The sequence below is a fragment of the Fulmarus glacialis genome, unplaced genomic scaffold (assembly GCF_000690835.1).
Source record: "Fulmarus glacialis isolate BGI_N327 unplaced genomic scaffold, ASM69083v1 scaffold37739, whole genome shotgun sequence".
NCBI lineage: Eukaryota > Metazoa > Chordata > Aves > Procellariiformes > Procellariidae > Fulmarus > Fulmarus glacialis.
In genome coordinates, this window is record NW_009233237.1 from 1 (window position 1) to 26,968 (window position 26,968).

Sequence of the window (26,968 nt, forward strand, 5' to 3'; positions counted from 1 at the left end):
CCGGCCGGCCGGGCGATCCGCGGGCGGGGTCCGCTGGGTGTTCAGGGTTAAGCGCTTAATTAGGGAAGTGCAGCTCCTGCCGGGTACCAGGGGTGGAAGGATTGCTGGAAGGAGGGTCAGCTCAGGTAAAAATAAAACGCAAGTTCCAAAACAGTGGCAACGTAGAGTGTTGAATGTGTTTATCTTTTTTTTTCTTTTTTTTTTTTTTAATCAAAAAAAAAAAAATTACTGTGGAGATAGAAGTTTGATGTTTTCTTATCACGTTGGACTCGTCCAGTGGTGACTTTAATTTTTCAGTGTTGTAAAGCCCTGTTGGTTTTCTAGTATCCACTACGTGGGAAGGTATGCGGTGGCTAGCTGTGAACTGGGAAAGGTGCATCAGACTGCAAGGTGACATGGCAGAAGCGTTGGGCGGCAGAACTACCATCCGCAGTTATGTGCTCCTGTGCTGCTTTTTAGTGCCATCTGCTCCGTTGTATTAGCATTATGATATATGCTCTGAACGTAGCTGAAAAATACACTAGGAAACTTTGAATTAGCATTATGAAGAAACAGCTTGGTTTTGTGTTCTGGGAATATGAGTCTGGATGTCTGTCTTTGGTCCAAAACTGACTTCCACACTTTGAACACAAACCATTAAGACTGTACAGGCAATGGAGACACATCTGGTTTCTCAGAAAGCAAAGCTCAAAGATGAATGCTTGCCAATTAGTTTTTAGCACAAGCATTCCTAAAACTTGCCTTTGCAATGGGGTAAAAAGTTCATCAAGGAAAGGTCCTAGTCCCAACAGGGGGAGTCAGAGAGATCTTTTACAGGCTCCTGAAATTCACTAGCACTCTATCTAAGAGGTTGAGTAGTTCTGTAGTGCTGTCGTGATGCTTTTTCTGTATTGGGATCACGAGAGAATGAGAAGGTACTGCCCATAGCTGGTGAGGATGGAAAACCTGAGGATGGAGTGCCTCAAACAGGTCTGAACTCGTTACTGTGCTAGACTTAGTGAGGTGGTTGTGGTACCTGTGGTTGCTCAAGCGTGTCTGTCTCTCCTTGCAGTCATGTCAGGTGCTACATAGAAATTTAGTGCCAATGTTGACAAAGCAATACTGGCACAGTGTGTGCTGCCATTCAGACTAGGTCAGTTTGAAATAAGCAGCTCAGATGCAGAGAACTCATATTAGCACTGCAATGAAGCCCGGACTTCTTGACCTGTAAAGACAGAGAGGAAGGAGAGTGGGAAACATCAACAGCTTAGATCTCGCAACTGTCCCGTGCCCATGTATCTGACCGGTCTTCTTAAGTAAAAGTTGTTGCTGCCATCAGTTTATCCTCTCACGTTTGATTACATCTTGTTTTGTTTCCTTTCTCTTGTGTTGTTCTTATGTAGTCTGCCGCTTTTATTTATAGGGCTTTTCTGCTGGGAAAAAAAAAACATGGGAAAGTACAAATATCAGAAAGGTTCTGTATTAAAAGCTTAGTAATATGCTTTAACTGTGTTGTTTATGTATATAGTTTGGGAAGAACTGGTATCTCTTCTGTGCAGCATCTGGGCTTATTGGCTGCCTACTATAAGCAGGCATGTATATTTACACTGTGCTAGGTGCTCTGCAGTAGTTCTTAGTGCACATGAGCTTAGGAAAAGAATTCTCATTTAAGTAAATGTGCAGTTTAATTTGTGGATTATAATGTGTTTAAACTGATATTTGAATTATTGTCTTGAAATTAATATATCTGTGATTTGATCTTGGTTTCCTTTACTTTGTATAGCATGAGAAATATCTTTTTTTGAGTTCTTGGTGTGTCTTTGGGTATTATGTCATACAGAGCTGTCTGATGACACTTAACAAGCATATTACAATTATTAAATAGGATGTATTTTGTACATATAAAAATGCTCATAGTCCCTAAGCTACCTGGTATTGTTAACTTAAATGCTTGTAAAGCTCACCTATTTTGAAGACTTGCACCCTGACGCTGTGCTGTACAGTCTTTTTTAATCTGGCATAAATCTATTCCTCTGAAAGTGGTAGTTTTTCATTCCTTTCTCTCTGGTTCTTTCTTTTCTTTCGTTGATGATAGTGTTCATGTCTCTGCTTGGAGACCTAGGTCAAAGATCTGAACCTTAAGTATGCGTGTTGTGGTGGTGGCTTATCAGTTCTTCAGTTTTGTTATTACAGTGTGTATTGTGGGTGTGGTGTGTGTTGGAGGGTGGGGGATTTTTTGCCCCAGAGTAGAGTGTAGTCTATCGTGTCTCGCTTAAGTCACTTTGAGACCGCGACACTTCCGAAATGGGCAGTCTTGTCTTCTTCCTCTGGCAAACCCTCCTGTTCCCTCCCTTATATTGGCATTACTGGTCATGTGGCTGTGATGTGAGTTGGACCTACCTTTGCTCTGAGTCAAAGCAGTGCAGTGCTGGTTTCCAGTAGGATCAACAAGTGTGATTGTTATTGCTGATGCAAGAGAAGAAGGAAGGCGTATCTGGATACGGTGGCTGGTAACTAAGAGAGTAGCTGCTTGGATTTGAGTGGCCTTTGACCGAGTGTGAAACTACCCCCTGAGTTTTAGCTGGTTTAGTGTTGATGCAGCTGTACAGTAGCCTGGCATGCTAGGACTGGCAAGCACAGGGAGATGCGGAGCTGCTACCCTGTGGCAGTAGCCCTGCTATATGGGAGGCTGAAAGTGTCTATGTAACTGTGACCGCAGGGATAAGCTTGCTGAACCTGCTCACCTCTTCTGAAGTGCCAAAACTAACATTTCTATAGGCTATACATTATTACATTTCCATATCCAATAACAATGTATATTATGTATTTATTTATTAACATAGGTATCTTGTGCAAGGATGTTGTATGATTTAATGACTGCTTGCTGTGGATTATACCCGAGTCTTTGTGTTTGCTCTGGTACAAACATCTCAATTAGGGCTTTTGCTCATTTTTTTCAAAGTGACTGTTACTGAATATAGGCTGTCCTGAAAAGCTTTAACACAAAATGAGCAAAAGGAATGCAAGTGTATTTTAAAAGCAATAGATTATTTAAGCATATCCTTCAAAATGATTTTTATAATGATTTTGATATCTTAGTTGTGCCTAAATCAGTATAGAAAATACACTTTTTCTGGTTTTGATATGGAAACGACTTCATAGGGTGGCTCTGAAATTGGTTTTAATTTGGTTGGGTGTTTTTTTTCCCAGTTCTTGTTGAAATTTGTGTGGTGGGAAGCACTGTAAAAATTGAGAAAACTAAGCAAAATGAGTCTAAATGTTAATGAAACATGCTTCTATTTCTGTTGCATAATATGATGGAAATGGCAGTTCTTACATTACTTTCACAAGAAAATTAGATGTTCCTACTTGCATCATGATCCTAAAAGCTACAGTTTTTATGCATATGAATAATTTTCGCAGGTGTCCTGTAAATGGTTGATAGAGAGTCCTGCATGAGTGAAGATACTGAGCTATACTGCTTTGTGGCAGCTAGCTTCCAAGGTGATGCAATTGACTTTTAAGATGTTGAAATTAAGAAGTGCGTATAATTGTACCGGGGAGGGGAGGAGGATCTTACGGGATGTTTAAAACTGAACTTTTTTAAGCATGGGATTTTTTTTAATCATCCACTGATACTCAAGATTCTCGTTTCTCGTTTGTGCTCCAGGAAATTTCCACAAGACTTATGACTGTACGTCTGCTTTGCTCTCCTGTGTTAGAAGCTAGGGCTGTTCTGTTCGCTTTGGTTTCAAGCAGAATCTTCTCCTTTTTTGTTGTCCCCATCCTCCTTTTGGCCTTGTAAGAAAAAGCCTGAAAACAGCCAATGTAAAATGAAGACGAGGCTTATGTTGTTTTTTAAGGAACTACTTCAAAGAATGGAGAGAATTGGGATAAAGATAATGAGTTCTGACTACTAAGGCTGTGTGTTTTCTTAGAATACGGCATACATGAAGAGTTACTCATTCTTCTTTTTCCCTAACTCCCTGTGTATCATTCTTCCATTTGTGCTTGTTTCAGGGCCTCCCTGTAACCTCTCCTTTTGTCACTCATTCTGTGTAGCTTTTGTCTTACTTCTTCCTTCTGCTGTATGTCAGTGAATGACCCCATTTCTACATACAATAGTGGGATACATAAATGACTTAACATTAATAAATGTTAAGTCTCTGTTGAGAAAGAAAAAGGGGACTTGCACACGCAGAAATGGTGACCTGCATGCTTTCTGTTTGTGTTACCAGTCATTAGCCTAATGAAGCTCAGACTTAAAATGTTCATATGTCGGAAGGGCTAATGCTGGATCTGGTGGTGAACTTTGCTTGTGCCTGATAAACTTGGATTGTACAAGCTTAAACAGACCCACACCAAAACGAGGAGTTTAGCCTCAAACTGCTTCTGGGCATGTACTTGGAATTGATTTGAGTGGATGATAGGTGAGCTGACCTGAGCGCAAACTCAGGGCTTGTTTGACTGTGTATGTACAAAAAATAGAGACAAAAATCTCTATATAGTTGTATGAATGGAGTTTCTAGCAAGGAGACTTCTTAACCTTTTTCTTATTTTTCCCAGCCTGACAAGGAGGTGCTGGAAGCATTGTGGCCTGCTTCTGGCCTGCTTGTAGGGTGTTCCATATGTCCCCACCTGACTTGGAATAAACTTTTTTTTTTTCTTTCTGCGTATAGCTAGTACTTTCCTTGCTATCTGAGGATGCATTAGATTTATTGGAGGATGTTAAAGGATAAAGTTGCAGATTGGAACTCCATCGATTTGTGTGTAAAAGCTTGTCTCTCCGTGGCATTATTTCTTAGTAGGTGCCACTGACTGTACCTATAGATGTATGCTTTTACTGTAGAAGTACTTCTTTGCAGCCTTTTTAAATGCCACTGAAAAAGCATTGATCAGATAATGAAGTGCTTTCATACAGGAATAGAGGTGTGCATATGGCATTAACTAGGAAGAGCTGTTTCTGTTTAAATCTGTGTTCTTCCTTGCATTTGAAAGTTGATTCCTATCAGATACATTTTTTTTTTTCTTGCTTTCCTTGGCCAAAGAAGTACAAAATTCAGAATAACTGAAACAGGACTTGAAAGTTGTGGTCTGCAGACCTGCAAAGTATATGAGATGTAGACACAGATACCTCTTGTAGTTTTGGCTGAATGTTAGGAGTCTAATGTGGTGGCAGAGGGTAAGAAATTCGTGGTTTTGTTTATGCAGTAATTGTGGGCATGTTTGCTTTTTTACTGGTCTGTGCTATGGACAGTTAAAAGGGTGATACAGCAATACATGTGTGATACATCATACAAATGGTCATGTCTGGCAGAGAGTGCTCGGCTAGGCAGTACACAGCATGGGCGCTTTCTTCACACAGCTGGATTTCAGAGGCTTGCTCTAAGGGTCAAGGATTCTATATGGGGAAGTAGATAGTGATGTCATTAGGGCTGCTGATAACTGCAGTCGCAAGTACGTTCTGAGGAAAGAGTAGACTCAGTGGTACGTCACGAAGAGAGCCTGCCCTTGGGAAAATATTTCTTAAACGCTTTCGTATTTCAGTAGTGCTGGAAGTACTGTGTTAAGTGTGTGTTTGAACTACACTGATGTGGGTTCTCTGACCCACGGTTTCTCAACCTGTGGTCCGTGTGTACGCTGGTTATAGTCAGAAACTGGGAAGGCATGTAGTCCTGTCTAGTTAAAGCAAAGACACACAAGCGTGGGCAGATTGCATAACTCCTCTTTACCTTTATGAAATTAGGATAGTATGAAGTTGTCATGTCAACAGATGCTGTAAGGATGAGTTAATTAGGTTTGATCACTGCAAGGGCTTTAGCATGACCTATAATACAACTGTAAGACGTGGTTATGCTCAAGTCCGGTTACTGATCTTTATTTTCTTTAAGGTATGTTTTGACTGCGGAGCGAAGAACCCTAGCTGGGCAAGCATAACATATGGAGTTTTTCTATGTATTGATTGTTCAGGGACCCATCGATCACTTGGTGTTCATTTGAGTTTCATTCGGTAAGCAGTTTGTATATTTTTATAGTAAAAATTGCATCTTTTAATGTATTTGTTTGTTTATTCAGACACCTGCTCAGAGAGGAAAACCATTCTTCTCTCAACTACTGATTCAGACCTTTTTAATGTTTTTATTGGCTTTGTTGTATCTGATAGCTGCTTGGGAATTCGGTAAATAGGTAGGTTTCAGTAGAATTTGTACCATGCACCCATTCCTATTACCTGCTGCTTGTGTTAGTAGTGCACATTTGTTGGCAGATTCTATATTGAAGATGATGAAAATGAAGAATGGAGTAAGCATGTTGTACTGTTTTATCATTCCTCCAAATCAAGACTGAGGCAAATACTAGTTTATCATCTTCAACAGTGTCACAGTGTATTGCCCATAAAGGTAGTCTGACCCCCTAGCAAGCTGCTTCAGAGAGCTAAATAGCATTTTGCCAGCTTTGCTTCGTGAAGTAGTTCGTTACGGTGTCACCTGAGTGCTAGTACTGGGGTAGTGCTAATACTGGGGTACTGCCTCTTTGGCAACGGTTTAGCTCAGTCAGTTGGTGCAGTAAATCAACACCCTGAGCTTGTCACATTTCAGGTGAGTATCCTAACTGACGGCCTGTGGGCCTTTTTGGCTTCATAAATAATTACATATTTGAAATGGAAGGTTCTGCTTGAAGCGAGTGAGAACAATGCATTCGGGAATAGATTGCAGATAAAAGCAGCCGTTTTCTATCAACTAAAATCCATATTCTTCCTCTGCTGCCTTTTTGCTGTATACAAAAGTGTTACAAGAGGCCTCTCAGGAATCCATTCCTAATGATCACAGTATTAATTCTCCTCATACTCACTGGGCCCCAAATTTTTGTTGTGATATGACATTCAAATTTTCACTTTGCCCATTACATGTGATTGTCACCTGCTGTTGACAGAGTTCAAATGTGATTCCTGAAAATGTATCCTATTGGTGCTTTTTAAAAGGGAAACCTGTCAGCCAGAGGGTGCATTTTTTTTCAAACTTTTACAGTTTGAAAAACTGTGGCAGTTCTACATGACTTTATTAATTTGTTTTGCACATTATGTATTGTTGCAGATTTTTTTTTTCTATAGATGAATGTTTTTCACTTTAGAAAAAAAAAGGGGGGGAAAGAAACACTTTACAAAAAAAAAAGGTAGGGAGATTTTAAATAGCTTTGGAGATAACATTAAAAACGTTTCCTTCTGTTTAGATCTACAGAACTGGATTCCAATTGGTCTTGGTTTCAGCTGAGATGCATGCAAGTTGGAGGAAATGCAAATGCTGTATGTACTCCTGAGTATTTGCTTTGCACATTAAAGCTTATTAGGTTTGGAAGCTATTGTCTGTCCTTATTGGCTCATATTTTGGGATATTTTTATTTTTCCAATTCATTTATCTTTTTTTTTTTTTTTCCCCTCTTGTTTGTAAGAATTCCTTTGAATGCTGATTTCGTCCTCCATACTTCTTGCAACTTTTCCGTCTTGGTATAATCTGCAAATGTTTTATTTTTTCTTAGAAGTCATTAATAAAAATGATTGAAAAGGCCAGATCAGATTCTTTGTCCATACCTGTCTAATTTAACAGTGAAACATTGACTGCTGCTGAACGATGTCTTTCCAACAGCTTGTAAACCTAGCTTACAGGCATTTTCCTGTGGCCATATATCCTTAAATGGTTTATGAAAATATCATGCCAAAAATCATGTCACTGTCAAAACTCACACTAAAGTCAAGATCTGACTTATACCTGAGGTACAACTGAAGTCAGGATAAGACATACTACACTGTCAGAGAGGAAATAGCAGTGTTTTGGTTTTGGCCAATTCATATTGGCTGTTACTTTCAACTTGATTTTTTATGTACTTAAAAATAAGTTTGTTACACAGTATTTTTGTGAGTTGAAGTTATGTTGACTGCTGTATTGTTCTGAATCTCCTTTTTAAAAGAGGATGTTTTCCTTTGAAAGATCTTTTGGAATCTTGCCTGTTTTCCCACGTTTTTTCAAAGATTGACCACCAATAACTGAGATTGCTTCCCTAAGTTGACCCACCCAGTGAGGAATCATGCAACTTCCCTAAGCAATTTCTACTTTTCTTCTGATTCCATGAATTCTTACCCCTTATCTTTCTTAATTTGTGCTTTGTCCTTAATGTTGTTTCTTTAAGAAACTTCACCCAAACTTGCTTTCCATAACAATAGCAACTTGCTTTTTCTTAACAATTTTGAGCTTGCTGAATCTGCTTTCCTTCAGTCTAACACTTTCATATTCTGCTGTTTTTTCTATTTTTTTTTTCTTTCTATTTCCATACAAAGAGTGATGAATTCAGGATCGTTATTATTTATCTTCCACTTCTGCATTTTCCAGTCAAACCTTTTTCTTTGAATTAGGTCACTATCTCTGGCTTACAGATCTGAGCAGTTGCATGCCTTCTTGAGAAATAAAGTGATGTCTTCTCCCTCTTTTTCTTCTGCCTATCCTTTCTAAGTTACACCTTTCTATATTAATACTGCTGTTAAATGAATTTACTCATCAAGTTTCTGTTATCCCACTTAGTACATGAAAATCACAGTATTGGCTAATCAGAAGAGGGAGACTTTGCATGAAAAATATTTTCATTTTTAGCAAAACGTTTTAAGGCAGTCAGAAGGAAGAGATAGCAAAGTTTGAAAAGTACTTCGGTTGATCTCAGAAAGCATATTACCAGAAGTTTAATGATAAACCTTTACCGTTTAATTTTATGACTTTTTGTCTGTCTGCTTGGTTGTCACTGTTTCCTATCATATATTGTACCAAGAGGTCTAATATAGCCACACCCACCCCTCAAATATCTCAAATTCACAATAGTTTTGGATTACCTAGGAAGATTAATACCTGAAACTTCAAAGACAAATTTAGTAAACTATCTGGACATTTAAATAATAAAATTAACATTTTTCCTCTAATTGCGTTAAAAAAAAAATTCCCTTTTTGTTTCAATTACATGCCAAATTGTTTTTACTAACTACTGTTTAGAAGCACTATCAGATTAACATTAATCGTTTGTATTCTATAATGGCCTGGTGATGCTGAATCTTAGATAAAAGCAGTCTTGAGCTTCGTAGCTATGTATCAGATCGCTAGAAAACCTGAAGCGTTCTTAGTTCATTTGGATTTCAGAATAAATCTCTATGATGATTGGAATTAGGGTTTAAAAAAAAACCCCTCTGAATATCAAGTTGATAGGTATATATATTTAAATGCAAAAATACACAATAATTTTGGCATCTGTGATGTTTACAGCTGTTTCTGTTGTAATCACAGAAGTTGACTGGCATTATCTCCCTCTTGCATGGTTGTTGCTTAATTTTTATATGAAGTCTGGTACTTGTATACTAGATTTATGCTTTGCAATTGCAACATAGGAGGTCATAACCTTAGGCTATCTAGATTTGCTGATCCTATCAGAAACTTGTTTATTATGTTTTACTGTAATAGTCTGACGTGTTCCTCTGTGCAAGAAGTATGACATGATTTGCTAGTTAATTCTAGGTACTGAAAAAATGCCCAGCCTTTCCACATCTTCATTTTTCAAACAACTTTTTTTTTCCTTTTTTTCTGTTTTTCTCCCCATTGTGGAACTCTGAAAAATTTGCTTTTCGTTTAAGATCCTAAATATGAACAAAATTTTTCATTGATACTTTTATATAAATACACAAGGATATAGGTACATACATATACACGTGCATACATGTACTTTTCTTTTGAAGGAAGACCATTTTTATACAGTCATTTTGATGCTATTGAACATACATTGTTCTCTCTAGATTGCTAGAGATGAAGCCAACCAATGCCTTTTAGACTATCAGGAATGTCCTTTGAAGCACAGGTATTGGCAATCAATTACCTCTTCCTTTCTACAGTTAGTTTCAGAACTAGGATTCTTTGTATATGATGGGAAGCTTGTACTTGTATATGCTTTTAAAATGTCCCACTAATGTATTTGGTTTTTCTGTTGTTTTATTTATATTAGAGAGATTGCCAGAATGGCGTTTTCTTTTTATTTTGGAGGTCTGCATAGACTTAATAATTTAAAAGATTAAATTTAGATAGGGGAGCAGAATATTTTGTTGCATTGCAATATATTTTTATGTTAAATGCCGTAAGATATTAAACCTGTTTCTCATAGCATTTTCTGTTTTCTGCTTCATAGTCTGCTTTTTTCCATCAACATGGATGCACAACAAACGATACCAATGCAAAGTATAACAGTCGTGGTGCTCAGCTTTACAAGGAAAAGATTAAATCTCTTGCAACGCAAGCAACAAGAAAGCATGGTACTGATGTGAGTAGTGTGTGTCCTTTGTCGTTTAGATTTCTGAAAAACTTTCTCTTCTTTTCCTCTACAGTCATTTTAAGTTTCTAATTAGTAATGCAAAAGATTACCTGTCTTTGGGAGGTACTGATACGCATTGCAGTGAATAGGCAAGCTGGGGTGTAAACTATTTGCAGCTTACCTTTTTTTTGTTTGGAAGAAGAACATTGGGATAGAGCTCAACCTGATATTTCAGGATCACTTCTGGGTTACTCAAAACATTAATTGTAACATTTGCAGTAACTTACAGGAGTTCCAGGCAGAAACTTCAGGTATTCTTCAGAATGGAAACTGCTTTGTTTTGCAGGTGTGTTCCAAAATTATATTAGTGGTATTGCATAAAAAAAAGTCAGCAGTTCTCCATGAACTATATAGTGGTTTTATTTTTGCTTTTCTGGAACTGAATTACTGTTGAGAAGTACAGCATGTAAAAATGTAAAAGTGCTAATAGAATTAACTACAAAATATTTATGATTTAAGTGGGATTTGATTTGAACAGGTACATGTGTGTTTTGCTTTTTTCCTACAAAAGTAATGTTTGAAAAATTAGCAAGTTATATATGTCCTGAACTTGCTGTTGTCCATTAAAAAACGGTGAAACAGCTCATGTATGCTATGAAAATCTTAAGTTAGGTTGCTGAGAGGAAGAAGTTATTAGCAAAGTATGCAGAATTAGTTTTCTGAGGTGTTAAATAAGTTTGACAACAGTTCTTTTCTGCCTACACAGAAAGCATGTTTTGATAGTTTAATTCAGCGTGTTAAAGTCTGTGACTGACTCATTTGAAGTCGGTCAGATGAGTGAGAATTAAAAGAAAAGAAGAAAGCTTGGGTTTTTTCCTGATCTATGCATCAAATAGCATGAAATTTAATGGATTATAATAATTCTATATTATAAATGTCATAGACAATATAGTTCACATCACTAACTTCAGAGAATATTTCTTTTGACTTACTAAACAGCTTTAGATGTAAAACATGTTCAAGTAAATATAATATGCCATGTGCATTTAAGTTGATGGTAAGTTCTCCAAATGACACTTTGAAGAAGTGTGTTTATCTTGTTTCAATTACAGATTCCATCCAGTTGTTTGATATTAATTATGTATTTCTTATTTAAAAATTTTAGTAAATATATTTTTTAATTATGTACTGCAAGCGTAAGTGATTATGTGCTATCTAAATTGCTGAAGTAAATTATTCAGATAACTAGATTTAGTACCAACCATCCCCTCCTCTGTCACATTTTAAAAAATTTCTTCTCTAACTTACTGATTCAGCTGATTGTTGAATGATGAGGGAAGCTTGTTGCACATTCAGTAACCTTTTTGACAGAGCTCGTTATTTTTGGTCACGTATCTTTTGCACGTAGTAGGAAGAATGAGAAGAAATGATTTGCCTATGAGTAACTTTGGAGCGCAGATCACAGGTTATAGTCCTGTCCTGCACGATGCTAAGAATGACCTGTGGCACTGTGGGCCCTCCGGCCCGCCCTGAGACCAGGCATAGCTCAAAAATGTTAGCATCTTGAAAAACTCTGCTTTAACTGTAGCAGAGGTTTTGGAATTCTGAGAGTAGCTGGGAAAATTTGTCAGAGTACCAGACCGCACTGATACAATTCCGAAAACTGTTTCCAATGATTGCTAGTGTTATGTTTTCAGGTTTTTTTGCTTTGGGCAAAATAAGAGTATTAGAGAGAAAATAGCTTATGTGAGAATATGAAAAAACTTACTTATTATACAGCTCTAGTGATGCTAAATATTGACAGTATGGCTACGGCAGAGCTTTTACTGAGCATTTTGTTAAGAAGAAAATGGGTAATGTGAAGGAACACATCAAGGATGTATGAAATAAATTAAAAAAAAAAAAGGAGTGTCATATATTGAAGCTCGAATAAATTTATAAGGAAAAATTTTGTACCAGGAAAAAAAAAAATCAGTAAATTTTTAACTTGAAAAGAAAAAAAGAGTAGTTTTAAGATTAGTGGATTTGAAAAAAACATATTCATGCAATTGTCCTGTAAAATTCTCTCTCTCTCTTTTAATTCTAGCTGTGGACAGATGGATGTGGAATGCCACCTGTGTCACCTCAAAACAAAGAGGAAGACTTTTTTGCATCCCATGTTTCTCCCAAGGTATAGATTACCTGTATTTAATTCTTGTTAGCTTTCTAAATGCTTAGGTTAACTGTGTGCTCTATGATGAATAAACTCTGAAAGAAAACCTTCTAAAGAAAGGGTAGGTCAGTGACTTAACATTTATCTGCTTTTCCTTCTGTGGGTCTCAAAATTCTTCCTGGATGTGAACCACTTTTTAATGTGGAGCTTAGAATGACCCAAATAGTAGCTAAATGTGGAATGAAACTAGGGTTTTTTTGTAGGCATACAATTCCACTTGGACTCATGATTCCTTGCTTGGGAGTGCCCTGATTTAAATATACTATGTGATAACTTTGTTTTTTAATCAGTAAGGTTTAATAGTTCTTAAAGCATTTGCTAAGCAGAAGCTTTTTTTCTTCCTCCAAAATACTTACATCCTCTTTGAAAAAGTTGAAGTAACTTTCTGAAGGCTATTGCTACTGCTGGTTTTTGTTTATTTAATCCTATCTCCTTAAGGTGATAGGTGCTGTGTTTATTGCACAGATTAATGTTTCAGAGACTCTCTTGAGTCTGGTATTTGAAAAATACCAGTGAAAACAACTTCAGCAATTGTGATCTTAAACTTAGAGCAATTAAGTTATTACTACACCTAGCATTCCTAAATATTGCAACAATATTAAGCGTTCTAGTATAATTGCTTTCTAGTACAGTTGCAATCTGTGAACACCTAAAACACAAGTATGATCATGTGGCATATTTTGCAATAGAGAAGAATTCAAAAAGCTTGGGTATATCAGAATAGCCCTTGTTGTGAAAACTCTTCACCAGTTTATATGCATGTTAATTCCCCTGTCATGACGTTGTGGTTGTACATGTGCATTAGCAGTAATAAAAACCTATGCAAGTTGCTCATATCTGCACCTGGGTAAAGAACACAGTAAAAATGACATGACTTTTTAGTGACTTTCTAGTGTATATGGGATGCTTAAGGATGAAAAAAGCTGTAATTTAAAGGAAGAATAATTTTTTTTTACTTTGGTTGTGACATTTCAAAACGTAACTTTTTTATTGTATTTGTGAGGTTTCAAAAATGGTGCATTTTAAAGGGAAATTCAGCCTTTTTGCTATTTATTTGTTTTATTTTAGGAGCTTATACTGCAGCAAATATTTGAATGTCTTATAAAAATAAATTTCAGCATCTTTGAAACAGTGAAAGAATATTTACATTTTACAGACTGGGAAGATTGCTGTATTACTCATAAATGCCCATTGCAAAGACAAAAAAACCCCAGTTATTGTGAATTCTAGTCTAGTGTCTTCACCAGAAGATCATCTGTCCTGGTAGTAGAAAAATAAATGGAGTATTTCTGTTTGCAAAAGGCAACCTGGGAGAATGCTTGCAGATGAGTGGGAAAAGCATGAACTGAGGCAAGCTGAAGAAAAAGGAGTTTAAGCAGAAAAGTGTTGTAAATATTTTTGAGGTTGAGGACAAGAAGTAGGAACTCGATACAAATCCTCTTAAGAGAATATATGAGTAGGGTAAAGTAAATTTTCACAGCAAACTTTTCCAGTAGCTGCAAAGGGCAGGAGGTTAGAGACAAGCAGTCTGTGTACCTCAGGACAAGAGATTATTTGGGAATGGGTGTTTTGAGAAAGAGATGTCAGGAAGTTTTGAGATTGAGGTTTTAGGGAAGAGTAAGCATGAGCTGGCAGTGGCACAGCATTGATGGAAAAGATAGTATTAAGCAGATATTGTTGTGACTAGGTCACAAGCCTGCCTGAGGAGAATGTGTCTGAGGGAAGTGGGAGGACTCATCAGGAAGACTTGGGAGGACTGCTCACGATCAAAAATTAAATGTTAGAAAATTGGAAGTGTAAGAGCGTAGTGTGGGGAGAAGGTTTGGTGATTATATATAAATAAATGATCCAGATTTCCTGCACTGTATTACTGTTATGAGTAAAGAAGATTAATAGCCAGCATACAATAAATAAATCTAAAGCACAAGTAAAACACATATTGGTTTTTTGGATGGTAAACATATTGAAATTCCTGAGAGGGAAATACAGGTGCTCAGGAGTGGTTTGAAACCAGCTTGTTTTTAATAAAGGTAGGCATTTCTTGTAACTTAAATAACTGCCCTTCTGAGAACAGGTTTTAAACCTAGAAGCTGTAATCATAAGAATCCACTATTAACTAATCAGTGGTGCTTAGGCAGTCTTTGAGCTCAGTGCTCATATTTATTTGCTGTGTTCCATTTTGTGTGCACTTTTGATTTTGTCATTTTTTTCAAGGCAAGGAATACGGAGTGGGTGTTATCAGAGCCAGAGCCAGTTTCTCTACAGCAGAAAACTTCAGAAAATATTCCAGAATGCTATGAAGGTACGACTGATTCTTTGTTAACAATAAGCTGCATTTTTCTGGTAGTCTCTTTGTTTAGACTCTTTTTACCCTACTTTAATAGTTAAATAACATAACCATGCTAATAACACAAGAATTTTGGAAAGGAAGGACTTTTTAGAAGGGTTATGCTAGAATATGTGAGACTGCATGTTCTTTTAGTAATGTTTAATAGAAATCCAAATTAAAATTAAATTCAAAAGACTTCAGATGAATCTTTGGGTGCCTGCTGCTCTTTTAGTAACTGGTAAAGCTGTCACAGAAATAACACATTACGCTATGTGTATCAAACAGTACCCTGAGTACCGTGAGTTGTGTTTTGGTATTTTAAGCATTCTGAAGAGCCTTCTGATATTCTTACCCTTGTTATTCATTATGTTTTAGAACCAGAACATGGACCGAGTGTTGATTGCCTTAGTACATCACCAAAAGCTGCATTAGGTAATGAGTGTAAGCAGAAGAAGATAGTAGCCAGTATAGTGTACTTAAATATTCGTTTGTACAGAGAATGTATGACTGGAAAGAGATGTGGAATTCTTACTTTAGTATCAGCATGCATGAGTTAGTTGAAACATCTGAATTTGTGTTATAACTTCTTCTCTTAAACAGTGTACTCCTAAGAAAGTCATTTAAGTCAGTGTTGTTCTGGTTTTATCTATCTTATCTTAGCCAACCTGATGAGTTTAAATGCTACAGGTATCACCTGTAGCACAGGTAACACCTAATAAAGGTGACTATTAATATTTTACACCTCCTATTAGACTGCTTTAAGTTCTGCATTTAAAGCATATAGGTGGAATAGAGCATTGTGCTGTCATTAATGTTAAGCAAACACATCTTGTACTAATCTAGATAGGTCAGTCTTTCTATCTAGACATAGTTTTTGCTCCCTCTTCAGAAAACTGAACGTAAAAATTTAAACTGGAAAAATCTTGTACTTGTAATACAGTATCTTTAATGTCCAGAGTCTTAATTTGCTTAACACTGAAGAGTGTATCGCATTATAAGTAAGTACAAAGAAGTTGAGGAAGATAGAATAGAATACATCAGTGATTTATCATTTTGAGGATCATCCTGCAGGAGCAGGTTTCTGAGAATAAAGAGCATTGATTTTCAGCAGCACAGGGGTAGTAAAGAAGTTGTGGCTGGGTCTAACTCAGTGCTTTAAGAAGGTAAGGTCTTCATCACTGGTTTTATATTCACTTTGGTTTTGGGTTGGTTTTTTTGAGTTGTTTGTTTGTTTGTTTGTTTGTTTTTAGGAGCTGGAGACTAGAAAAAATAGTTAACCGCATACACTTCCTGGTTTTGTCATTTGTATCTTTAACACATGTTCTCATAAAACAAGTGCTTTTCTTGTTTGTTTTGGACATCACAAGTTCTATCTTACGTGAAGAATCTCTGTTCTGTGTATGCCTGTTTCCAACTAAATTTCAGCTCAAACCAGTTTTTCTGTATATACAAGCATTCAGTATGAGTTGTTGATTGAAAACTTGTGATTGTGGGAGATTTACCCTGGCTCAGGGTAGCTGTCAAGAAGGCACAATACAGCGCCTTACAGAATGTAGTAAGTCCTATTAGGGTCTCATAAAAAATATCAAGATTAGGAGTTGTGTCAGACTTCATGCAGAGCAGAATGTAGGTTCCTTTCTTTTGTATGTTTTGAGATTTAATACAAAGCATTAAGGCTGTAACTTTCAAACTTCCAATACTGTACTTAGGCAGTTGAACAAAGCTGTTCAATCTAGTGATAGAGTATGTTGTCACCTCTGATAATGTTTGTGATTTTGTTTACGATGATACAGGTATGTTTTATCTGTATCATTGGTGGTTTTAAACATAGCCAATATCTTTCTGTTCAGGAAACAATTAATCTTGGAAATAGTATGGGATCAGGTGGACCTCTAGTCTGATTCAGAATAGCAAGTCTCGCATTCTTGTTCTGTTTACTAGCAGGTACCTACAACTGAAAACTGAGCTGTAATTTTACTCCTATTATGATTTGCAAGAGAGGCCATATCCTCAATCAGAGGCAGTTTCCCACATTTTCTTGGAGATAGTCACAGCTCCGTTGCCTGTAACTCAGTTTAGTATCTCAGTCTCTTAGTGTAGAAACTGTAACACTTCAAGGCATTAAAATAAATTCCAAAAACTGTTTTGAGACTGATATTGTGGAAATTATCTTCTGCAGTTCTGGAATTAATAAAATTGTATGTCAAGTAATGTACATTTAATCCTTGCAGAGAACACTACCTTCATAAAAAAGAAGCCAAATCAAGCTAAGAAGGGGGTAAGTGTATATAAATAGTACATATTTTTATCTGTATTATAGATCTCTGGAAATATGTAGATTGCAATATGGAGATGTATCATGTAAGTTAGCACTAAACAGTACTTGTATCAGTAATGATTTATGAAACTGAAATGGAATTGAAAATTGTTTCTATATCAAAACAGCCAATGGTCTGTTTGAAAATAGATTATTGTCAAGATGGATTTGTCTAACAGGTTACTGTAGTTATGTGGTAGAGCGCTTCAGATCCGTGGGTTGTTTTCTGACCTCAGATGTATGTAGCTCACTGAACTGTTTAGACTTCCACATGTATATCTAAGTGTCATTTTCTTTGTGCTTCTGGACCTGAACAGCAGGTGATATCTTTTCAAAAATGAGTAAAATAAAAATGTCAAAGCATATATTGATGTCAAGATCTGTATCCCGCTTCTCTTCAGTTCTTTTCACAACCATTGTCCCTGCAACTCCACTGATGCCCTGTAACCTTTCTTCTCACTTGCTGATAGTGGGTTGCAGGGCTTCTTCAGGCTTTCACCTCAGTTAAGCAAATTCTGAAAACACAGGGAGTTCCAAAAGCACCTTTGGGTGGCTAAATATGCATGTGTGACATAATCCGTCAATATAAGGTGAGTTTGAGACATTCAGATACATATTTCTGGAGCCGTCCTCATGTCATGCCACACAGCAGTATGGTATTTGGTTGTATTTATAGATAACTTGCAGCTGCATTCAATTCAAGATAGTTTACAGACTTGTTTCTGCATGGGGTCTTAACACTTAGGCATCTGGTCTCTGTAAAGAAGGCATGAGGAGAGTTGAGTATCTCAGAGTGATGGTTCAAGGAACCTGAAAACTGAGTAAGACAACTCCAGTTAACTCAAGGTAGCTAGGAAAAGCTGGGTTTTGAATGTTTGGCTCCCGAGTCCCAAGAAAATAGCCCTAATATTAGGCTATTATGGTGACAATATGTTACAGGGAGTCACTTCTTTTAAGTCTGGACTGTTGTATGGCAAAAGATTTTGAAGATTTATTGGAGCAGAAGAGTCATTTAGATCGAAACCTATTATTTCTTGCTCCCACTAGAGGGCCCTAATACGCAAGAGGAGTTTCTTATTCTAAATAGTTTATGCAGGTATGTTCTCTTACAGTAAGAAGAACATAACTGGGTTCACAGGTGCATGTACAGTTTGTGAACTGTAGTGTCAGAGCCTAAAACTGTATGTACATAGGCCAGAGCTTTTACATGAAGACTTTAAGGCATTAAAAAGTTAAGATAAATGTATTGTGAAAATTAATATTGCTGCAGTGTTGCAGATGAGGAATTAAACGCACGGGAGACTAAGAACAGCAGTTTGAGTGCTGCGCCACTGTCTGAATCAGCATCATTGTATCTATTCATATTTGTAGTAATAAGTGTTTTTTAAAATCTTTGATAATCAGAATGAAAGAATATGTATCCCTGTATTGAAGTAATATGAACTAGAAATAGAATTATTTTAAAAGAATGAGTGCAAAACTAGAACCTCTCAGCTGACGTGCTTATCTAAAAAAAGTTTACAATACTTTGTCACATGCAAAGGCTAATCATGCATACACGTATATACAAAACTTGTATATTGCTCTCCTACCATAAATCAGTAAATACCTATGTACATGTTTATTAAACATATGAGCAAAGATAACACACTAGCACTGGCCAGTGAGAACAAATTGAAGAATCCTTGCCACTTCTAAATGTAAATTGTGAATTAAGTGAATGAGCACCAAATGATTCCATTGCAACAAATTTTATTGTATTACCATGCAACAAAATCATTATTAAGAAACTAAAGTTATTTGAACATGCCAACCTCTAAACAATTAAAACTATAATAGTTTCATTACCCTGTGATGGTTGACTGCAGAACTAACTAAATTTGTAAGAGTTAGAGGAAGCATGTGGAGGGTCAAAACATGAAAAAATATTTTCTGTGCTCCAAATTTTCATTGCTGTTTGCATATGCTCCCAGAGTATAGTGTTTGCTGTTGCTTTCGAAGTTGACTGTTAAGTCAGTTGAGGTGATTGTCTCAGTTATAATGTTGGTGCTTTTGTTTTTTGTTTTTCAATAAATCAAGCTTGGTGCCAAAAAAGGTGGTTTGGGGGCACAAAAAGTGAGCAGCCAAAGCTTTAATGAGATTGAAAAACAAGCACAAGCTGTAGATAAAATGAAGGAACAAGAGGATATTCATAGCAGTAAGAAAACTGAGAAGGAAGAGCCACTGTAAGTATGAATTATATATACAATGGTAAAACATGAAACCTAATTTCATGTTAATGAAGTAATTGTCAACATTTTAAATACTGCCAGAGATTAGCTCATGCAAATAAAACTTCAGTTCTTGCTTTAAAAAAAATCCCAAATGTGGATGAGGTGGGCCAAATAATTCCCCCATTGACATTTTTTTTGCCATTAAGTATATGTTTCTACAGTTGATGATTTACTGTAGAAATAGCCCAATGCTACCTTTAAAAATAACCTTAGTGTTATTCTTACACAGAAAATAAGGAGACGTCTACTGATACTGATACATGAATAAAATGTTAAATAAATCTAAACTATGTTACATTTTAAGTATTACCACAGAAGAGTCTTGCCTCTTGAACTTTCTTTACCCCATGATAGTTACCTAGTTTATTTTGTTTTGGTGTAATGAACTGAATACTATTTAAAACAGTCTTTCTAAGAGCATAGGGAACATACAAATATTCAGCTTTATTTGTACTTACTGGGTAAGAGTTTCTATGCTGAAGGCAGGGGGTAGTTTAAGTATGGCTAGAAGTGCCTTCCTAAGTTTCAGCTGTTTTATACTGGAAGTGCCTTCATTTTCACTAATTTGTGTGGCAATTTTAATTTTAAAAGCTTGAGTAATGAGCTTTAGTAAATTAATTCAATGTGGCTTTGTTACGTGGCAGGAATGGAAGCGATGGTTTTGTAGTACTAGGAGAAAGAGTCCTGAGACTGAAAACTTAAAATGTGATTTTATAATTGGTACACAGTTTCTTTATTTTCTGCTGTGCACTGGCAAGAGAATAGATAACTGGAGTTACTTTAAAAAAAATTATCAGTATCCCTATTTGTTTTAATCAACAGCAAATAAAATTTTTGATGTTCATAAAACAGATTTCGTAAGATGGGCTGCTAATCTTTCTACTTAAAATGCTGGGTAGTTTTTATCAGTAGCAGTTTCAAGTTGAATTTTAGAGAACATTTTCAATTTTCTGTGTAACAGTTGGTCTTAACTGTAAGAATTGATTTAAAACCTCCCTGAACATCTCTCTGCTTTGAAGATATATTTTTCTGATTTTATTGGTTTCAAAAGTCATTCCACAGATGCATCCCGGTTTGTATCTGACTTCTATTATTATAAGCACCTGAACATAAAAGGTAGTGATTTTTTTAGTTCTGGCTCCAAGTCCTCAGAAAGCCCCAGGCAAAGGATACCTAATGATCGCAAGATTGAGATGGCTCTCCTCCTTTTTGAAATGCCTCGTCAGTGGAGGAGTGCTGTCCCGTTCCTTATAGCAGGCTGGTGCCTACATCCCTTGTCTGTGAAGGAAGGAGGCCGGATGCTGCGCCCTTTTCATTCTAACAGGCTCAGCCACACAGCTACTGTCTTGCAGGAGATGCACTAACCAGCAGGGTATGAACTTTAGTAGGGCATCTTGTACTCTTCGTTAAAGTTAAGTCAGTATGCATGGGACCAGAAAAAATCAAGCCGGGAAGAGCCTGTTTCAGTAATCAGATAGTTAGGAGACACACTGGAAGAAAGTACTCCTTGGTCAAAAACTTGTTTTCTTTTCATTCTTGCTTCTATACAAAACGGAGGGAAAGTTACAAGGGTTTTCAGGCTTAAGTACTTCCTTTCTACTTGCAGCAGGACGTCTACTAGCAGCATCCTAAATCTCATTTACCTTTCTTCTGATAGTGTTCATTTGTACTTTATGCCAGTCGCAACTTATGAATTAAAATATTGCTGCATTGCTCATTAAAATTACTATTTGTATCCCTTTTAACCTAAAAAATTAAATTTAAGCAGTGTTTCTACAATTCTGTAACCAAGATTAAAAACATCTGTCTCTGCTGCACTGGTATTAGTGGAAAAGAGTTAAGATTGTTTTGAGGTACAGGACGGTTCATGGCATCTCAGAAAGACAGCTTACATCTCAGAAAGACATCCTCATGAACTGTGAGGATGTTTCAGATGACAAATCGTGTTGCCAGCTGTGCAGTAAATGATAAGTTTTGGATGCTTCAAAGTTTCATAATACAGAATATATTCCATTCTGGGAGTACAAAGACTCTCTCCTCCCCTCTTCTGAGACACCTTTTTGGGCACAGGGAAAAGCAGCATTAATAAAGAAGTGTGGTCTACCTCTAGCACTTGTCTCAAGAGTGCATGCATAGCAAGTGTTAAAACCACTAGGAGCATGAAGGGGCTGAAAGGAGGGAGATGTAGTAGCGCCAAGCTGCGCGTTAGAGGAAAACATTACTAGTACCACAGTACTGTAATATGTCAGAGTTGGATAATTTTGACAATTATTTGGTATCACATAGAATAAGGACTGTGGAAAAAAGACTTTTCCAGGTTGACTTAATGGTGATGCAAAACTATGTCCTGAACTTCAGCAGTAGCATGTTTCACATTTGTTTTGAAAAAGACTACCTGCTCGTACACAGACTGGGGTACCGTTTAGACAGTCTTCTCTACTGGCTTTCTCCCATCCTTATAGTTGGAATTTAATCCAATTAATAATATTTTCAGTAAACACAGAACATACAAAATACAGTGGTACAATATATATTGTTAATTTTCTACCAGTAGTATTGGGTTGGGCATTCAGCGTAGCATTTTTCAGCTGTATGTTAACTGTATGTTTTGTTCTAGCGTATCATCTTTACGGTTGGCCTACAGAGATCTTGATATTAAAACAAAAGAAGAAAAGTTAAATCTATCTGGTAAGAAGAAAAATGAATTGGAGAGACTTGGCATGGGGTTTGGCAGCAACAGAAGGTATGTGAAGTTCTATAAACTGTATTTAAAATACTCTGTGGCTTTATGCAGTTATCCTTCATTTTACTTAGGAAATGAAAAAATATACTAAAGTGTGTTATGGAAACTTAAACAATATCATCAGAGAATCTAGTATCTGTCAGGGGGAAGGGGCAGGATTGCTTCTGATAGGTTTAAGTTCTAACCTGCCAGAGAGGTGTTAACCTAAATTGAAGGATGTCTGTAGGATCTTTGCCTCCATTAGCTGACTGTGAGGAAGGTAGCCAAGATGTTTTCAGTGAACAGTACCAACCTAAGTATAGTCTGTCTTTTACAAGGCAGAACTCTGAAAAAGTCACATTGCTGTGTTTTCCAGCTGTTGGAATGGTCTGTGTGTTCAGAAGTCCTGTCACTACTTCAGAGAACTACAGTTGAGTCTTCCAGGGCTTTTTTTTTTTTTTTTTTTTTTTTTTTTTGAAGTTCCTCCTTTCTTCTTAAATTTTGTATAGCTTGGGCATTATCAGCAAGCTTCAGAAACTAGATTTGGGCTTTCATTTCTTTTTTTTTTAGGGTGTGAACTTTGTCATCTCTTTACATACTTATTTTCTTCCTGTCTCCAGTGGCGTTTCTCACTCAGTCACCTCAGATATGCAAACAATAGAGCAGGAAACACCTGCAATTGCAAAGCCGAAGAAAAAATACACTGATGATGTAGAAGACTCATATTTCTCTTCTAGTTCAAGGTAATGTATAAGCTTTTTGAGTGGGGGTAGAAGTACATGCAAGTTACGTATTCAAATATACACAATATCTTTGGAACTTAAGATGAAAAAGGAAGACAATTGGACATGTCTACACACCTAGCATATATTCAGGGTACATCTCAATCAGTTATGAAATAGTTGACCTTATCTTGATGAAGATGCATTTATAAAGAGGAGGAGTTACCTTTTCTGAGGAGAAGGTAGTCTGAATTATGTGTTCACAGGTTTTGTCTTGTTCAGGGTCTAGTCTCTAGTTGCACAGACAGTTGCCATATAAGCTTTTATTTGCTGTATACCGAATTCAGTGAATTTTTTGTCAGAATGACTTGTGTTCATTCAGGGTTTTTGGGGTTTTTTTTTCCCCCTTGTGGTACTGTCTTCAACTTTCAATTTAAAATTAAATGAGTATTGAAGTCTGATACTAGATGTACTACAATTGCGTTAGTCTTTTAACTGGACACATGCCAAATGCAAAAACTGAAATCTTTTTGAGGTATTGTGTGTTGGATGTATTGTGCAAATGTCTACAGTCTTATCTGATGGACTCTTACGTATTTGAACATAAAACGTAAGCAAAAAATAATTGATGCATTTTTGATCAGAGCATGAATGCAATGCAAATTATAAAATACTGCTATGGGGAGGGAGAAGAAAAAGAATTAGTCCTACAGGCACTAATTGCAATGAAACAGCTGTTTCTGGACTGATAGATAGAAACAGGTCTTGCTTTTATAAACTGCCTTTATTGGATTGGTGCCACAGAAACATGAAAAATTGTACCTAATTACTTGTAGACAGGCAAATAAAAACACAAAGGCTTTTGTGCCATTACTTTGTAGTGTAATCACTAGTGGCAGAAATGCAAAGGCGGTACCAAGTAAATTGGCAGCAGTCTTGTAAAATAAAACGTATCATTTCAGTGCTTCTCTGAAAGAGAAAGAACTGTTACTGCTCTCAAATTATTCATAAGCCTACTAGGAGGCAAAGGATGAATTATGGAAGAGGCTTTTTAATGTGTTTTGGTTCAATAATTAGAAGATAAATTGTAACCTAGCTGTTCCTGGCTCTTGTTCTTCTAGTTATAGCAATAGTAGAATCTAATTGGAGTTGGTATACAAATCCATTCTCTTTGAAGAAAGGATAAAGTCAGATTGTTGGACTTGGTAAGGTTTGTAAGGTGGTTATTATCCTTTATTCCAAGCTGTGACTTTGAAATAGGGGTAAAGTAATTTTAATATCATCTTCATATATGCCCAAAAGCAAAATAATCATGCTGGATATTAGTGTGCTGATAAGTAAATTAGGCAGGCTAAATGTCTCAAGGTTTAGATATATAATTGGAGCCTCTCAAAATCCTTGGATTTTAATTTTTCTTTTTGCTACAATTAATAAAATCTTTATTAACATAAGCGTGTAAAATTTTATTTTCTATTAAATGCAGTTTTTCTTTCTCCCTCTGCCCCGCCCAAATACTGAAGAAGTATTTTGCAAAGTTGTGAAAATCTGAAAGGAAAGGATGGAGAAAATAAGTAATTTTATTCAAATCAGCTCTTGTAGCCCCTGCCCCGTCCCATGGTTTTGATGGCCATTGTGAGATTGGATAGCTTCATATATATATATACACACACACACACACACACACACACCCCCCCACACACCCACACCTTGTTTGTTATTACATATCCATATGGAACTTTTAAAGATTGCTGTGGCTTCTTCATTAGGTGGGCAGGAATAAGAGCATTGCTATGTAGTAGCTTCCTTGCAGGTTGTATACTGTGCTTCTACACTCTGCTACCATAGGAACATATGATACAGAAACTGAGAAGTCAGACCAAAAGAAAATGACCCTGGTTGTAGGAAAGCATGTAGTGCCTTGCCATATTTCTAAGCTGATGTAAGGGAGAGAGGCAGCTGAAGGAAGAAATTTAGAATACCAGCTACTTTCTGGTGCTGTACCACTCTGGGAGTTTCTGCTTTCCTGTTATTTATTTTACATGTGATATTGCACTGAAAACAACCTAAGCTCACAAGAACAGTGAAAGATTGAATTGGTATAGTAATGTGCCCCAAAAAGTAGATTCTGTGATTTTTCTTTCTTTTCAACTTTCATCTATGACTCTTACTTTGGATTTTCCACCTGTATCCAAAAGGTGGAGGGGGCAAAAAGCCTCATTTAGCAGGAATAAATACCTTCAGCAATCTCCTGGGTGTAGCACCCACTCTGTGGGTTGATACTGTGAAGATGAAGATTGCATTGCAGTGAGTCTCCTTTGCTCAGAGCACTAAATGCATTTCCCTTTGTGTGTCAGGAGAGAAGGGGAGAGACTCCTGCTTTTTGTAGAAGTTCGTTCCAGACCTGTCCCTGCTATTACATGTGCAGAGGTGGGAGGCTTTGCTGCTGAGGGTGTCATATTTCTCATAAACTGCAAAAACAACTGCAGTCCTGACTATTCATAACACAAACATGGAGAACGTTTTTTTTAAAAGGTGGTTTTCACAAAATACAGATGCGGACTTTAATGTCCTGTGCTTGTTCTATTGAATGATTCCACTCTGCTAGCCTCCTGTCGTCTTGATCATCTTACTGCCTATCCTGGTCATATCTAAGCTTTAAGAAAGTTTATTTAACCACAAAGGAAATTGTTAATCTTTGGCATTTTAATAGGTTTTTTTTCCAAGTATTTTCCATATAAGTTTAGACATGTGTATCATATCGAAATCAAAGGGGAAAAGATCAAGATAAGTTATCACTGGAATTGACAAACATGCTGCTTTCTTCTTTTTTTTCTTTCTGTTTGTGTTTTCCCTGCAGTTTTGATATGCAAGAGAAGATTGTCTTATTAAATTAAGACTCACTTTTAAGAAATACGTTATTTAGCATTGTTTTAATATAATATGTTACAAAGGTCAGAGATGTTTAACACTAATATTTGTATTAAAAAATATATACAGAACCAGAGACAAGGGCTTTCCTTACTGCTCTGAACTATGTTTGTTGATGCCTCGGAAAATGGGAGCAGATTCTTTGCTTGTGTAGCTTATAGATTGAGTCGTATGGAACTGTGAGATTAGCCACTGTCAGCCCCTTAGTTAGAAAACTTTGCCCCATGTGAAACCACAGCACAATTGGATGCCATGGGTTAGGTGCTCTTGGATCTCTGGAGTGTTCAGAGTGCCTTGAAAGTTGTGGTGGCTTTTTCATAGCTGGTTTCTTAGTCTAGAGTGCCAAGAGCACCAGGCCTTTATGAGCAGGCTGCCTTACCGTGTAGGATCACCATGATGCCTTGCTTGCAGGGTCCATCCTGAAGTTTTCTTAGCTCCTGAAGCTCTTAAACCAGCCAGGTATCTTGACAATGTCCTTCCCAGTGCTTTGTCTGACGCTGAGGAAGAAATAATACTTCGAAGTAATGAGAACTTTGCTCTGCTGTTTTTGATGGGACAAGATCTTTCAGGCAGTCCACTGCATATTCATGACCATATCCAGCCTAAAGAAAGGCCGATTTGATTTCATTTGATTAAATGTGTGTGCAAAAAACCAAAAATCCATTGGATTCAACTGCACAAAGCTCCTAACCAATATTATGAAATCCAAATTATTCACTGACAAAACTACCATTGTGCCGAAAACTTACTTGCAAGCAAACACTTACTAAAGCAATATTTATTTAACAATATAAAGTTCCTACTTTTTCAATACGTTTTTTTTCTTTTATTTTAGGTACTATGATTCTTCAGATTTGAGAAGCAGCACTTTCTCTAAATGGGATGACAATGCAGATTCTTTTTGGAAGAAAGAAAATAACAGTAGAGATGTTGATGTAATGTTAGTTTCCAAAAGTACAGGATTTTCAGACAGGTATACAAAGAAAACCTAACTGATTTTTGTACAGCAAGCCCGAACTTGCTGATGTGATTTGAGTCCTGGTCATAGTAGTGGGATTTTTTTCAGTCTAGAGGGAAAATTTGGCCATAACTTTCATCAGCAGTCAAGGGACTTCCTGGTTGAATTTCTTTTTGTCCTGGTTCCGGCTGGGACAGAG

General features: G+C 36.7%; 1 protein-coding gene across 1 annotated transcript; it reads left to right on the forward strand.

Moving 5' to 3' along the window:
- Nucleotides 1-5,873: 5,873 nt before the first annotated feature.
- ARFGAP3 (ADP-ribosylation factor GTPase activating protein 3) lies at nucleotides 5,874-26,784 on the forward strand (the record flags this gene model as incomplete). Its single annotated transcript, XM_009585257.1, has 11 exons — nucleotides 5,874-5,989; nucleotides 7,207-7,279; nucleotides 10,186-10,317; nucleotides 12,395-12,478; nucleotides 14,735-14,822; nucleotides 15,225-15,281; nucleotides 17,081-17,127; nucleotides 19,246-19,391; nucleotides 22,057-22,182; nucleotides 22,782-22,904; nucleotides 26,647-26,784. Coding segments are annotated over exons 2-11 (968 nt in total), but the record flags the coding sequence as incomplete, so codon positions are not given.
- Nucleotides 26,785-26,968: the final 184 nt, after the last annotated feature.